The 13,141-nt window shown below is 46.0% G+C and overlaps 1 protein-coding gene and 1 long non-coding RNA gene across 4 annotated transcripts in view; one reads left to right on the top strand and one right to left on the bottom strand.

The window, feature by feature from the left end:
• Window positions 1-8,591, bottom strand: part of SOBP (sine oculis binding protein homolog) — a 172,589-nt gene extending 163,998 nt beyond the window's left edge. For all 3 annotated transcript variants that reach the window (XM_003121331.7, XM_013992735.3, XM_084962140.1), the window contains exon 1: window positions 8,181-8,591. In XM_003121331.7, coding sequence (XP_003121379.3) covers window positions 8,181-8,276 — 96 coding nt within the window. In that variant the 5' untranslated portion in view covers window positions 8,277-8,591. The remainder of the gene's footprint in view (window positions 1-8,180) is intronic.
• Window positions 8,027-13,141, top strand: part of LOC110260430 (uncharacterized) — a 37,108-nt gene continuing 31,993 nt past the window's right edge. Inside the window, exon 1 of the long non-coding RNA XR_002343702.2 lies at window positions 8,027-8,213. This is a non-coding gene — a long non-coding RNA (uncharacterized LOC110260430). The remainder of the gene's footprint in view (window positions 8,214-13,141) is intronic.

Genomic DNA, 13,141 nt, shown 5'->3' with positions numbered 1-13,141 from the left:
CTTGCTCAGTGGGTCAGGTATTACCAGGAGCTGTGGTATAGGTCACAGATGCGGCTTGGAATCTGCCTTGCTGTGGCTGTGGTGTAGCCTGGCGGCTGTAGCTCCAAATTGATCCCTAGCCTGGGAACTTCCATACGCTGTGGGTGCGGCCCTAACAAGGAAAAAAAAAATGTGAAAGTTAAAAAAAATTACAACTTCAGGAGTTCCCGTCGTGGCGCAGTGGTTAACGAATCCGACTAAGAACCATGAGGTTGCGGGTTCGGTCCCTGCCCTTGCTCAGTGGGTTAACGATCCGGCGTTGCCATGAGCTGTGGTGTAGGTTGCAGACGCGGCTCGGATCCCGCGTTGCTGTGGCTCTGGCGTAGGCCGGTGGCTACAGCTCCGATTCAGCCCCTAGCCTGGGAACCTCCATATGCCGCGGGAGCGGCCCAAGAAATAGCAACAACAACAACAACAAAAGACAAAAAGACCAAAAAAAAAAAAAAAAAAAATTACAACTTCCAGTTCCCATAGTGGCGCAGTGGTTAGCGAATATGACTAGGAACCATGAGGTTGCAGGTTCGATCCCTGGCCTTGTTCTGTGGGTTAAGGATCAGGCAGTGCCGTGAGATGTGGTGTAGGTCACAGACACAGCTCGGATCCCATGTTGCTGTGGCTCTGGCGCAGGCTGTCGGCTATAGCTCTGATTAGACCCCTAGCCTGGGAACCTCCATATGCCTCGGGTGCGGCCCTGGAAAACCAAAAAATAAAATAAAATAAAAATTACAATATCCAATATAATGAGCACTCACAGACTATTGGGAATTCAAGATGATTCAATTTTTAGAAAAGGTAACTTGACTTTACACAATAAAAACATAAAATTTTACATATCCTTTGATTCAGCAATTTTATTTCTAGGCATAGTAGGGACTAAGGAAATAGGTGCAAAAATATGCATGTTCAGGAATGTTTATCTCAGCGCTGTTTTCTTAGAAACAAACTACATGCCAAACAATAGGAACTTGGTTAAGTAAATTACAGTTTAGTCATGAAATGACTAAAATGGAATACTATTTTGCCACTAAAATATATGCTATGGATAAATTTTTACTGCCATGAAAAGCTATTAACAATATTTTAAGTTTTAAAAGGAAGGTTAATATACTATGAGACCATTTTTGTTTAAAAAAACACATATCATACAGAAAAGGGCATGAAAAGACATACATCAAAATGCTAACAGTAATTGTGTCTGGGTGGGAAAATTACAGGCTTTGTTTTTCTTTTTGCTTATTTGTATTGCTTATTCTCCTACTGCTGTCATGTCTTTAATTTTTTAAAAATAATAGTTTTAATTAAAAATTAACATGTAGTCCTCTCATAGACAATGTCAATCATATTCACAGCCCTAATGACAATAAAAAGGATCAGTAAGTTACATTACTTAACTTCAAAACATTCTGACACACTTTATCCAAGAAAGTGGAGCATATGAGAAATACTATCAAAGGAAAAGGAAACCCCCAATCCTGAACAAATGACAAGGTGCAAAAAAACAAAAAACAAAACAAAACAAAAAAAAGTTAGTATCTCTGACAATTAAGATTAAAATGATGGTTATTTTTGGAAAATATTTTATCTCCCTTTTCACCTCCATGGGTTCTCACTGACTTCTGAAGTAGATTTCTATTAAGCATCAGTGGACTCGCTAATTAAGATTTTTAAAGGGCTGGAGGAAGGAAGCTGCAGAAGAGAGGCAGTTTCTTTTTAGGAAGTAGGAATTAAAATAAAATTGATTAGAGATCAGTTTCTAGCTCTATCTGTCCCCAGGTCTGGCCTAGGGCTGAGTCCAAGTCACCTCTCTTAACACAGACCTAACGGAGAGGTTTTCTTTTAAGGTTCTACCAAGGAGGAGGCAAAATTTAAATAGCACAAAAGAAATATTGGAAGAGCCCTTTACAGATTTCAAAGTACTTTCACACCCATGACCCCACTGGTTCAGATGGCATCCTCAGACACGCCTCAAAGACATCCCACTGGAGGGTCATCCCTCTGGAGGGTCATCCACACACATGCTATAATAAGAGCAGCCAGATTTACAATCTTGCTGCAGACCTTATTCATTAAAGCCCTGTTGTTTTTACCTGAACTACATACAGTTTTGGCTGAAATCCTTTGAAGATTTGGGTCTTCGTTGGGGTCATTCTGCAGTATTATTCTCAGCCACAACGCAATGATTATAATGCAGTTCTAAAGGGTAGAGGACACATCATAGCACTAAAATTCAGCTCCAGTCTGGAGCAGCCCTGAGGAGAAAGTCTTGTTCGCTTAGTGATATGGTCTGAACTAGATGGCTGTATAGTTGTCGTATGAAACCAAAATTGTGTTTCCACATATAAAAATCTATGTTGCTTTATTGTCTTGTTGTGGCACCGAGTGTACGAGTACGTCCCCACTTGTCTGGTTTTAATATGTGGCCGAGACATGAAATGTTCTAAAAAGGTCAAACAAATGTGTAAAGTTGTGGAGACCAGCCCTCGCTAACATTGTGGCAGGCATGGCAGGTGTGCAGCTGTGTGCAGCTGTGTCCCATCACAGCTGCAGCACTGGCCCCCAAATCACCAAGACTTGTTACATTGTTTTCCTGTCCATGCCAAAGCCATTGGCCCTAAAGCAGGCCAGAGTTCTACAACTCTTTAGTTACATAAGAGATATTAACATCCATCAGTCTCCAGATCCTAGAATATACATTCAGCAAATCTCACCCACCACATGCTTTCATGTCTGTTTACATGTTTCAATTGGCACCATCAAAAACAAAGTATTTTTTTTTTTCATTCTACCCTGGAATATCCCTTCTCTTTTAGGAAAATATTCAATAATCTTATTAGCTTGAGAGTGCAAGTGTGGCTGACTTCCCATTCCGCAAGAGGAAGTTTTAGACTTCAGAGGTTTTTAAATGATCCACTGTCTACTACTTCTAATAATTTTTTTTTTTAAGAAAAGAAGTATAAAGATTCAATAAAAAAGGACCCTTTCTTAGAAGATATAAAGAGTCTGGTCACCCTAGCAAGACACTCTATTTCCCTTGAACTCTCCTTTTTCAGACAGTCACTTGCATTCACTGATATTTGCCTTTTTTGAAGCCCTGTTTTCGACTTTCCTTTAAAAACTGTTACCTCTTGGTTTCTCTGAGTCTGTCTTTCACACAAGGGGAGCAGAGCTTGGCTTCACAGAGCAGTGCTTGGCAAGCACAGAGGCAGGAAACGAAGAAGGGAATGAGTCTGTCAGACTCATTTTCTTCTAGTTCAAATGTTTATTTCAGATTCGGGAGGAAGTGCAGTGGTTCCTTTCCATTTCCTCCTCTCTGGAACCTGCGAGCTGTATAAGGCTTCGAGTTTTGCTCTACCACACATCATACTCACAGGTTCACAGATGGAGAAAGAGACTCTTTTCAGAAAAGCCCTGGTTTGAACAGAGCAGAATTCATAGCTCTCTGTGCCCTCCCAGGACTTTGCCTTATAGGTTGAGACTAGAACCTCGAGCAGGACAACTGAGCTCAATGAACAGGACAGGGCCAGTGGGCTCAGCAACACCCTGTAACCAGTTTCCAAGGGGCAAGGCCCGTGTCCCAAATGACATCCATTCTCACCCCTGTCACACAGACACTGTAGACCACTGCTCAGCCAGGGAGGTCTGACATAATCTGAGAAGGCCACAGTGAGATCTGGTCCCAAGCCACTTTCTAGGTTCCTGAGACTTACTGTTTGTGACATCAGGATGGAATTTCAGGAGCAAAACTTAAAATTACCTGTTTTAGTAATGAGCTGATTTCAACCTTAAACATGCTGACTTTCCCAATTCATGCTCTGATATCTCTATTCAAAAAAAAAAAAAAATTATGGCAAGCTATTTAATTCACTGCACTCACCAGCTCAGCTCTGCAACTTGCTTTATTGTCTGTGCAACTGACACAGGTCATTTTTAATGCCAAATGGAGACCATCAGAAACTAAACTAGAAAATCTTATGGTGAGTTTACTACTAAACTCTAACAGATGTGCCTGACTCCAACTGTAGACATTAGGACTGATGCATAATTTTAGGTACAAATTACTTACTGAGAATATTTATAGACAGAGAACTTCTTTAGCAAAGACCCTGAGACAGTTAACACAGATTATACTGTACTTGAGCAATTGATAAGGAAGTCAAACATTGTAAATGCATTAATTATGGTTTGTCTAGGAAAGTTTCCAGGGCAGAGTGCTTGACCTAATCAATCACACCGGGTTTTGTCAGAGAGCTTTCAAAGATAAAAATCTGACTCATTACCTCTACTCACAGTTTAGATTTTTTTGAATTGTATCACTGTTTGGTAGTCACTAATCACATTCACCAAGATCTATGTGCATAAAATACATACCCTTAGGCACAATTATATTTATACTTACTCATATATTTACATTTACACATCCAAAATTATAAAACTTCTGAAACGAATTAACACAATACGTATCAGAATTCCCTCCTAAGATCCATTATGATAAATGTGAGCTAACAGTATATTGAAGGCATACTACATTGGCTACAATCACAATATTTGCTTTAGAAAACGAAAGTAGTGAAAAATACAAATGGCACTGACATCTGATTTTTGAAAATCCTTTCTATTGGTCACTAAATAATAAGGCAGATTGATTATAAGTACAGTATGAGTCTTTTTAATTAAGAAAAACCAGGATGAAGGGAGGAAAAAGAAAAGGAAAGATAAAGAAACAGCGTAAAGGTCATAATGAGACAAACATTTCTACTTGAAGCTATTTTCACTAAAGGACACTAAAGGGGAGCTATGCCAAGTCATGTACTTTTCACACACAAAATTATATTGTATCAAATTTAAATTTGTTACAACTGCCATGTACATTAAGCCAGTGATAACGAAAATGTAACTCAATATCTGATCTAGTGAAACAGCAACCAACATTAGCTCCCAGCCACATGAAGACAATCTTCAATGCCATTACTGGTGTCAGCTAAACCTCTGCCAGTTTGTCTTCTCTGGCCATTTTTAAATAAATATGTGACTATCTCAATTAGGAAATCTTGAAGGACGTCTCTACGATAAGGCAATTTTGTTGCTCATTCTCAGTGCCCTGCATTTGCTGTACTTAAAATAGACACTTGTACCAATGTCCTTTCTATTACCCGAAGAGGGGAAAATCACATACACACCAGTCCTTTTTCTTTCAGCTTGCAGAGAAGCAACTTGATCTAACCAGTGTTGAAACCTGAGTAGGTCACTGTACACCACGATAAAATTCCCTAATCCCTGAGCCAAATCTCCCTAAGGGGGGCCTCCTCCTGATCCTCCACTTCCCAGGCTGACTTTTGCATTGCTCTCTCCTCTTTCCCCCTTTCATTTCCCCTACCTTCAAGCCTTGATATGTGATCTACGGTGAGGGCTCAGGTTTCCGTTTTTACAGCTTAGGCCGTGCTAGCTGTATACATTCCTTTCTTTCTGCCGGGCAGTGATTACTTACCAGAGCTTAGTTTACACTGGTCCAGATGAAAGCCGTTCAGATGAAGGCAAACACAGCCAGGCAGCTCCAGAGGCACCGATATGAAGCTGCACAAGGCCACATTGTGTTCTCGGTGACATTTTGTTGCACATATTTTTATACAGGGCAACCAACGTCTTATGTTACTCTACACTTTAGGTTTGGAGAGACTGGGGGGGGGGTAACAAAACCATGAGGTTTGGGGAGGGGTTTTGCTAATGCGGTTATTAATAGTAAAGGCAGAAAAAGAATGTGTTCGAAATAACCCTTCCACCTTTTGACTTTGAGAAATCACTTTTAAAATGAGGACTTGGGTGCTACTATATTAGAAGAATGTGTACTGAACAATCCTGCTAGAAATGGGAGTCCATGACTCACTGGCATGGTGTGCACTGACACGACCGGAGATTATGGCCTGGGGTCTCTTCTACATTGTTCCAAACTAGGGAGAAAATACTGACCCTTCAGGCAATTGAATTATTTGCCGCGGAAAACTTATTTAATGCTGCTCTGTACCGAAATGATGAGGATTAAAACTTCAAACAGTAGGTGGTGATTTGGAAGAAAAATAACATTTTAAAAAGAGGAAATTCTGTGCACGAAGGTTAATTCCATACCTAGTCCTGCAGCATTGACTAAAAATTGTGTAATTTTTCCCCTTCGCACAATGTTGTTTTTGTTTCTTCCTCACCAGTTCAGACAAACATCTGTTATACTGTAGAAGGACAACTATCTCCCAAACCACGGAGTGCTCCTGCAGCCAAAGTCAACAACGTGAGCCCCAAGCATCGAGCACAGTCAGCCTTTATATCCAGCCGGGATAACATTTCACATGTTTTGATTAAAATTAGCTAATTTGTAATTCTAGAACCTATGAAACTTAAAAACTGCCATCCCTATAGATCACACTAGGCAGTGTTTTAAAGGGACAGTGCACACTGTGATTTCTTAGTGGCTTTACCTCTCTCCTGTTCCTCCACCTCCAATTTAAAATGAAATAAAAAAGTAATTTGGAAATGCAGGACAGGAGGGAAGGGCAAGTGAGGAAGAATGGTTACTGTAGACTGTTTGAATTCTATCCCCAGGGGAAGACAACTCCTACCAGCCTCTTAAAAAACAAAAACAAAACAAAAAAACCAAAAAAACTATCTATCAATGGAAGCAATGGTGGTTTCCATCACAAGGAACAGCACTGATTTCCAAGGCAAATTTTCCTTAACTCTCCTTGGACTGATGCTGCACCTCATGCACTAAGTTTCTTACTCAGAAGTAAAAACCCTATTCCACAATGTAGACTGCTATACACATTTTCTGGAAGAAAGGAACAGTAAGCATATTTACTTAGGTACACATACAGGACGTATTATCCATGTGCCCCTTTCTAAACATGGGCTTCATACAAGGCACTCTCCAGAATATGCTTGTTCTAATCAACACAACGTCAAAGCACAATAAATTTTACTTAGTTGCTTGCTATTTTCATCACTAGTCTTTTAAATACCAACCTAACCAACCTGACCAAGTCACTTGGCAGTATTACAGATTCTATGCAGAAGATGGGGAATAAGACGGCTGCAGAATTAAACTTAACCCTCCTCCCCCTGAAATCTGCTGCTTGTTTGTAACTCACAGAAAAACAAAAAATAAAAAAAAATTAATTAAGAGAGACTCGTGAAATCAAGACAAAATAAAACCCTCACCGGGCAAAAGCTGCAACTTCCTGGAAAATAAGTGTGGTATGGGGGGGAAATCAGACGCGAGGGGTCCGGAGCTGAGCGGTGCTCTTGTGCAATCACTCCAATGCGCACAGCTGGAGCGCCAGGCTGCTGCGCTTGCCACCTCTGGGGCACCGCTGGCCTGGCGGGGAGCCCGGCCTCTCCGACAGGACTCCAGGCTGGCCTTTCCGAACAATGGGCAGGCGCTCTGCGAAGGCCGCCCCTCAGACAGCTATCTTTCAGCAGGGCTTGCCCGGGTCTGCTTAACTGGGAAGTGGAGCATGCAAAGGCGAACGGGAGGCGGAGGCAGTCGAGTGAGAGGAGCCGGCAGGGGCGGGCGAGGCGAGCCTGCGGTCAAAACGGTACCCAGACCAGCGTCGCTCGGGCCAAAACTCGCCCCGGCACTAACAGCCTCTTGGCACCCTCGCACCTAGTCGCAGCTGGCTACTAGGGGGCAAGCGGGATCAAGGAGCCGGGAGAGGAACTGGGGAGAGAGGTGGAATCGAGCGCTCCCCGGGTGCCTTGGCCCGGCGGCTTCTAACTTTGGAGGGATCCTAGGGATGGTGCCCGAAGAAGAGGAAAAAACTAGCCCACCGATTAAGAAAACCTCTTCACCAACGGGCCACTTGAGCCCCCGGTCCCCTCCCTCTGAAACGCGCCCGGACCAACCTGGGCTTTATAAGGTTAAATAGTATGTGGTTTCCCGGCCGCCCCCACCCCCATCAAATCTGAGGTAGGCAAATCTCGGGGATGCAGCCCGCGAGTTGGCCTCTGTTTTGCACCTGGAGGAGGAGCTGAGGCGTTCTGGGCATCCTACAGAAACTGACAAGCGCTCCCCTGTAACCCCCAAATCCATACAACGGCCCAAAGGGAGCAGGCGGAAGAAAGGGCTCAGGCTCTCCGGCCCCGAAGTCCAAAAATACCTTCATTTCCTCATTGATCTCCCTTTTCACTGGGTGAGCCGGTTTCCTGCTCCTTTTATTTTCCGGAGGTCTCCCTTCTTTCTCCATTTCTGCCATGTTTTTGTGTCTGGTTTCTGTGGAGATGAAATGGCTGCTGCCGCCGCCGGCGGTGGTGGTGGTGGCGGTGGTGGTGGTGGTGGTGGAGGTGGTGCTGATGGTGGCAATGCTGGCGGAGGTAGCGGTGCTGGCGGGGCTGGGGCTGGGGTTGGGCGGGGGGAGGGAAGGCAGGCGCCTGAGAAGCGGGGTCTCTTCTAGCGGCGGAGAACGTCAGTGGCTGTCAGAGGGAAAGGTAGCTCGAGGAGTCTCGGGGATGCCGCCGCCGCCGCCGCTCCTGCTCCCGCTGCCGCCGCCGCCGCCGCCGCCAACGCCGCCGCTGCCGCCGCTGCCCCTGCCGCCGCCGCTGCTTCTGCCGCTCCCGCCGCCGCCGCCGCCGCCGGGCTGCATCCTCGGTGCCCCGTGGAGTCGTCAGCCATCTTCCGTCGCTCTGTCCGTCTGCATGGGCGAGGGGAACGAGGGCCGGGCGCGGAGAGAGCGGCTCTGGGCGTGCGTGCGTGGATGTGTGTGTGCGCCCGGGAGAGCACGCCAGCCCCGGCGCCCAGCGCCTCCCGCGAGCCGAGCCGGGGGCGGGCCGGGGGCCGGCGCCGGGAGGAGGGGGCGGGCGGGCGGGGGAAAGGTGGGGGGGGGCTAGGACTGCCCCCAGCTCCCGAGCGGGCGTGGCTTCCACCGTCACTGTAGACGCGGATGCTGCGCGGCTCCGGGGGCTGCTCTCGGCCGCTGGCTCATCCGCGCCGGGCACCCGCGGGACGCGGCGCCCCTCGCGGCCGCCACTTCGGTACGATGTCCCCCGAGCCCGTTCCGACCCTGGCCCTTCTCCTAAGCTCGGTGATGAGGGCTCGAGAGGGCTTGGAGTTGGGTTTTGAGCCTGAACTAGAAGGTGCTGAGGAAAAATGAATGAGGTTGAGGGGAGGAGGTCGGGCGGTGGGAGGGTCTGGGGACCCGAGGTCGCGAGGCTAGAGGGCCGCTTTCCTTGCCCCTGGAAAGGCGGACTGAGCTCGCCGCCTCCGGGTGGCAGCGCCGGGGTCTTGGGAGAAGGAACCCCCAGTCCCGACCTTCCCCCAGTTGCCAGGACAGAGTCCCCCTCCGGGGCCACCTCAGGGCGCGTGAGGTTGGAGGCCCCTTGGAGAGGTCCCCGCGCCCTGTTCCGCTGGTCGCTAACGCGGCACGGGCTGCGACTCTGCTTACAAGAAAGCTTTTGCCTCTCAATGCCTCTTAAAAGTAGGACATCGGCCTTCAGCCCCCTGCTCTTTCTTTTCCTTCTGGTTCTCAATCACTCTCTCGCTCCCTCTCTCTCCTTCCCTCTCTCCGCCCCCCCCCCCCCACGTACAGACACACAGACACAGACACACACGTGTCTCACTACAAAGTAACAGCGTTATCCTGTGACCCCGCACACACCCTTGTCCTGGTGCCCTGGGTTTAACGCTCCCCCAAGGACTGGGTGCTGCTGAGAGCGTAGGGCCACGCGCGGGGTTCCATTCTCCGGGGGTCGGGACACCCCGATCACCCCGGGAGGGACCTTCCCCACCCGCTGGGATGCACTTGGTCTCCTCGACTTCCCTACGCGCGTCTGCTCTCCCCCGAGCGGTGCTCGCTCCCTCTGTCCTCGCTCGCCTCCTCTTTGACCCTCTCCGTCTACGCCCGGGGCCATGCTCCGATGACATTTGTCCTTCTCTGGGTTGAGGCGTCGGCCTGAACCGTTTATTGAGTTTTTGGAGACACGCGGCCCTGAGTGCTCGTAAGTGCGGCGGGGGACTGGTTGACGTCCCGGGCTTCGCTTTCCCGCGCCGCGACACCTCATAATAACCTGACACAATGCGATATGGGGGTGTCTATTGTTTCAGTGCGTGTTATTGTGGAGTGTGCATTGTGACAGTGGTGGAAATTAAAATTACACATTTTTTAAAAAGTACTAAAAGACAGAATGAATTTGGTGTGCAGGTATGAGTAATCTTTCCATTAAAATCTCAGTTTGGCCTGTCAAATGAGGCTCATCCTGGGTATTCCATCGCCTAATTTGCATTTTGGCATTGTTTTGGTTATTAAACGTCAAATTAGAGCTGTTTGGGAGCGTACTCGGAAGAGCTGAGTACCTCCACGTTGGCCATTTTGCCTTTTAGCATCATTTTGTTTCGCAAAGGCCAAATAACAAATGCTTGGGAGTGTACCCAGGAGAGCTGAGTACCTCCTCTCGCCTCTTCTCTTCCCTGCCTGGAGGAAGCGAGGTGAAGCCGCACCCGGCTCCACGTGGCTCGCCGGATCCCTCCCTGGCAAGAGAGGAGGCCAGAGTTGAGCGGAGCCGAACCAGACTTCGCTTCTTCAAGGGGTCCGCGCCAAACACTTGCCCGGAGCAAAGTTAAATCTTGGGGCGGTTATCCGGGCCGCGGAAAAGTCAAGAGAAGGGGGTCTCTGAGGTTTCAGCGAGCGCTCTGCGGTAAAGCGGTCCCCTATTCAAGATTTTTCCGGTAGCCTCTGGGAGTGTACCCAGGTATACATAAGTTGTGAGCCCAGGTGCTCTGGTCGGACCTCGAAGACCTCAGCAGCCCACTGCGGACCTAAGACGACCCAGCAGCAAGGACGTGGAGAGGAGCCCAAACCTGTCTGCACTAACACAGCCTCCCGCCCCCCATTTCCTGGAACGCTAACACAACATTCCCAAGTGTGTGAGAGTGGGTGTATTTCGCAGTGAGGAATAAGCATCCTAATGCCGTTTATTGAGCTGGAGAGAAGAAAAGGGAATCTTTTTTGGTTTTCAATCTGAATGTCATCCAAAACCTCTGATAAATAATACGTGGGCTGGAGTTTGTTTTCTCTGTTTTGTCCTCTTGGTCTTTAATGAGAAGTAGTGAGAAAAGTTTTTTTGGACTTTTGAGAACTGTGGAAACATATGTTATAAAGTGTACACAAAGAGAGGTTTTTTGTCTTCTGGAAACATATTTAAGTCCCCTATCTTTCCTTTGGTGCCAGAACCATTACAATTGATTCACTGTTGTTCAGATGATATCAAATAACAAGTTATATAGCCCAAGTCCTAAAATACAGTTTCATAAGTTGGGGATAAAATAAACAGAAAAGGTGAACTGTAGCCCAAAGTTATATTTAGAGGCAGCTATACTTCCTGTAAAGAAAATTCCTTGCTCTGCCATGGTTCAGGCATTTAATAAAAATAATTACATTAATCAGCCACCTGTTCCTTCACAGGCATATTCCTCCAGAAAACTGAGGTGAGAACATTGGACTAGAATCCACAATGCATGTCTTCAGTGACAGAATAAAAGCACATAAAGTATGTGCGAGGAGACGTTTAGTTCAGAATAAACCTCAGAAATGATGATTGTTACACCTTGGCAATGACAAAGTGTAGGCTTCTTCAAATGTGCTACAGATGACAATTATAACGAGTTGGTGCTTTATGAATTTGGACATATTATAAGCCCAATAATGTATCCTGGATAACTTCATACATTCCATAAGAATATAACCCTATGTGGATAGGAACACTCTCATACTTGTCTTGAAAGAGCCTATTTTTTGCTTCTGTGACTTAACTTGTGCTCCCCAATCATCAGTGCTCTCCGCCCCCCAGGGACACTCTCTCTCTCTCTCTCTCTCTCTCTCTCTCCCTCACACACACACACACACACACACACACACACATCCGGGACAGATCCCAGACATAGAAAATGTCTTCAATGTTCCCTTTACTAGGCCTGCCAGTCACCAAGATGGGTACAGGACTGACCTTTTATGCATTCCTAAGTTATATTTTTGTGACCTCTTTTACTAATACTTAAAACCCTCTTTTACTCAGGGTTGCTCTTGATGTTCATTCTAGCCTAATTCACTCAGTAAATATACCAGAGAGGGGGTAGGAAGAACCCAAGCCCTCCCTCAAGCTCTAGATCTGCTTTTTTGTTATCTCCAAGAACACCCAACTCAGAGGCTCAAATCAGTCTTCGTGCCTAGTGAGGAATTAATAGATATTTGCTGATTGATTAGTATAGCACAGTAACAAACTTTGGAAGAGTTTCCCCATGTATATTATTTGAAATCAATGCTTATCTTAAACAAGCTCTGTGATCTAACCAAATGTGGGAACAAAAATATGTGGAGTAATTACTATGCTGGACGCATTATCAGAATTGTCTCATCTAATATCCACAGAACCCTAGGAGGCAGCTTCTACAGTTATACCTATTTCACAGATGAGGAAACAAAGGCTTATACAAGTTAAGTTATTAAGTCACAAGCCTAGTAAGTATTTTATTTATTTTATTTATGAATTTATTTATTATTTATTTTGGCCATGCCCATGGCACGAGGAAGTTCCTGGCCCAGGGATGGAACCATACCACAGCCGCAGTGACAGGCTGGATTCTTAACCCGCTGTGCCACCAAATAACTCCACTATTGGAATTCATAACTTTCTGTTCAACTCCGGATTTGGAGTTCTTTAGACTATATTAATCTGCTTGAATGAATTCCTTTAACAATCTTTATTTCATCAAATCCAAGGCCCATACTTTTCACACTTTAACACTGCTAAGATTGTGATATATATTGTAAGGATTCTTTCAGTTATGAATAAAAGCCTTTTCCCCCTCAAAGGTATATGAAACAGCCCATTTTCCAATCGATGGTGTCTTGGGTTATGATAGGTTATGTTGCAATAGCAAATCATCAGAAAATCTAAGAGACTTAAAACAGGAGAGGTTCATACTCCTTGCTCACACAAAGTCTGCTGAAGATCTGTATGACTCTCCAAGGTAACTGTTGTCCATGCGATGGCTTGGCATTGCGCCTCTGTACCAGCATGTGCTTCCACAGTCACTGAGTAGGAGATGGAACCCTAGATGATCTCGTAC

Source organism: Sus scrofa, chromosome 1, assembly GCF_054392235.1.
Source record: "Sus scrofa isolate SSC_HxYL_T2T_F1_AM1 chromosome 1, Sscrofa_HxYL_maternal_Yorkshire_Landrace_v2.0, whole genome shotgun sequence".
NCBI lineage: Eukaryota > Metazoa > Chordata > Mammalia > Artiodactyla > Suidae > Sus > Sus scrofa.
This window is presented reverse-complemented; position numbering and strand designations above follow the sequence as displayed.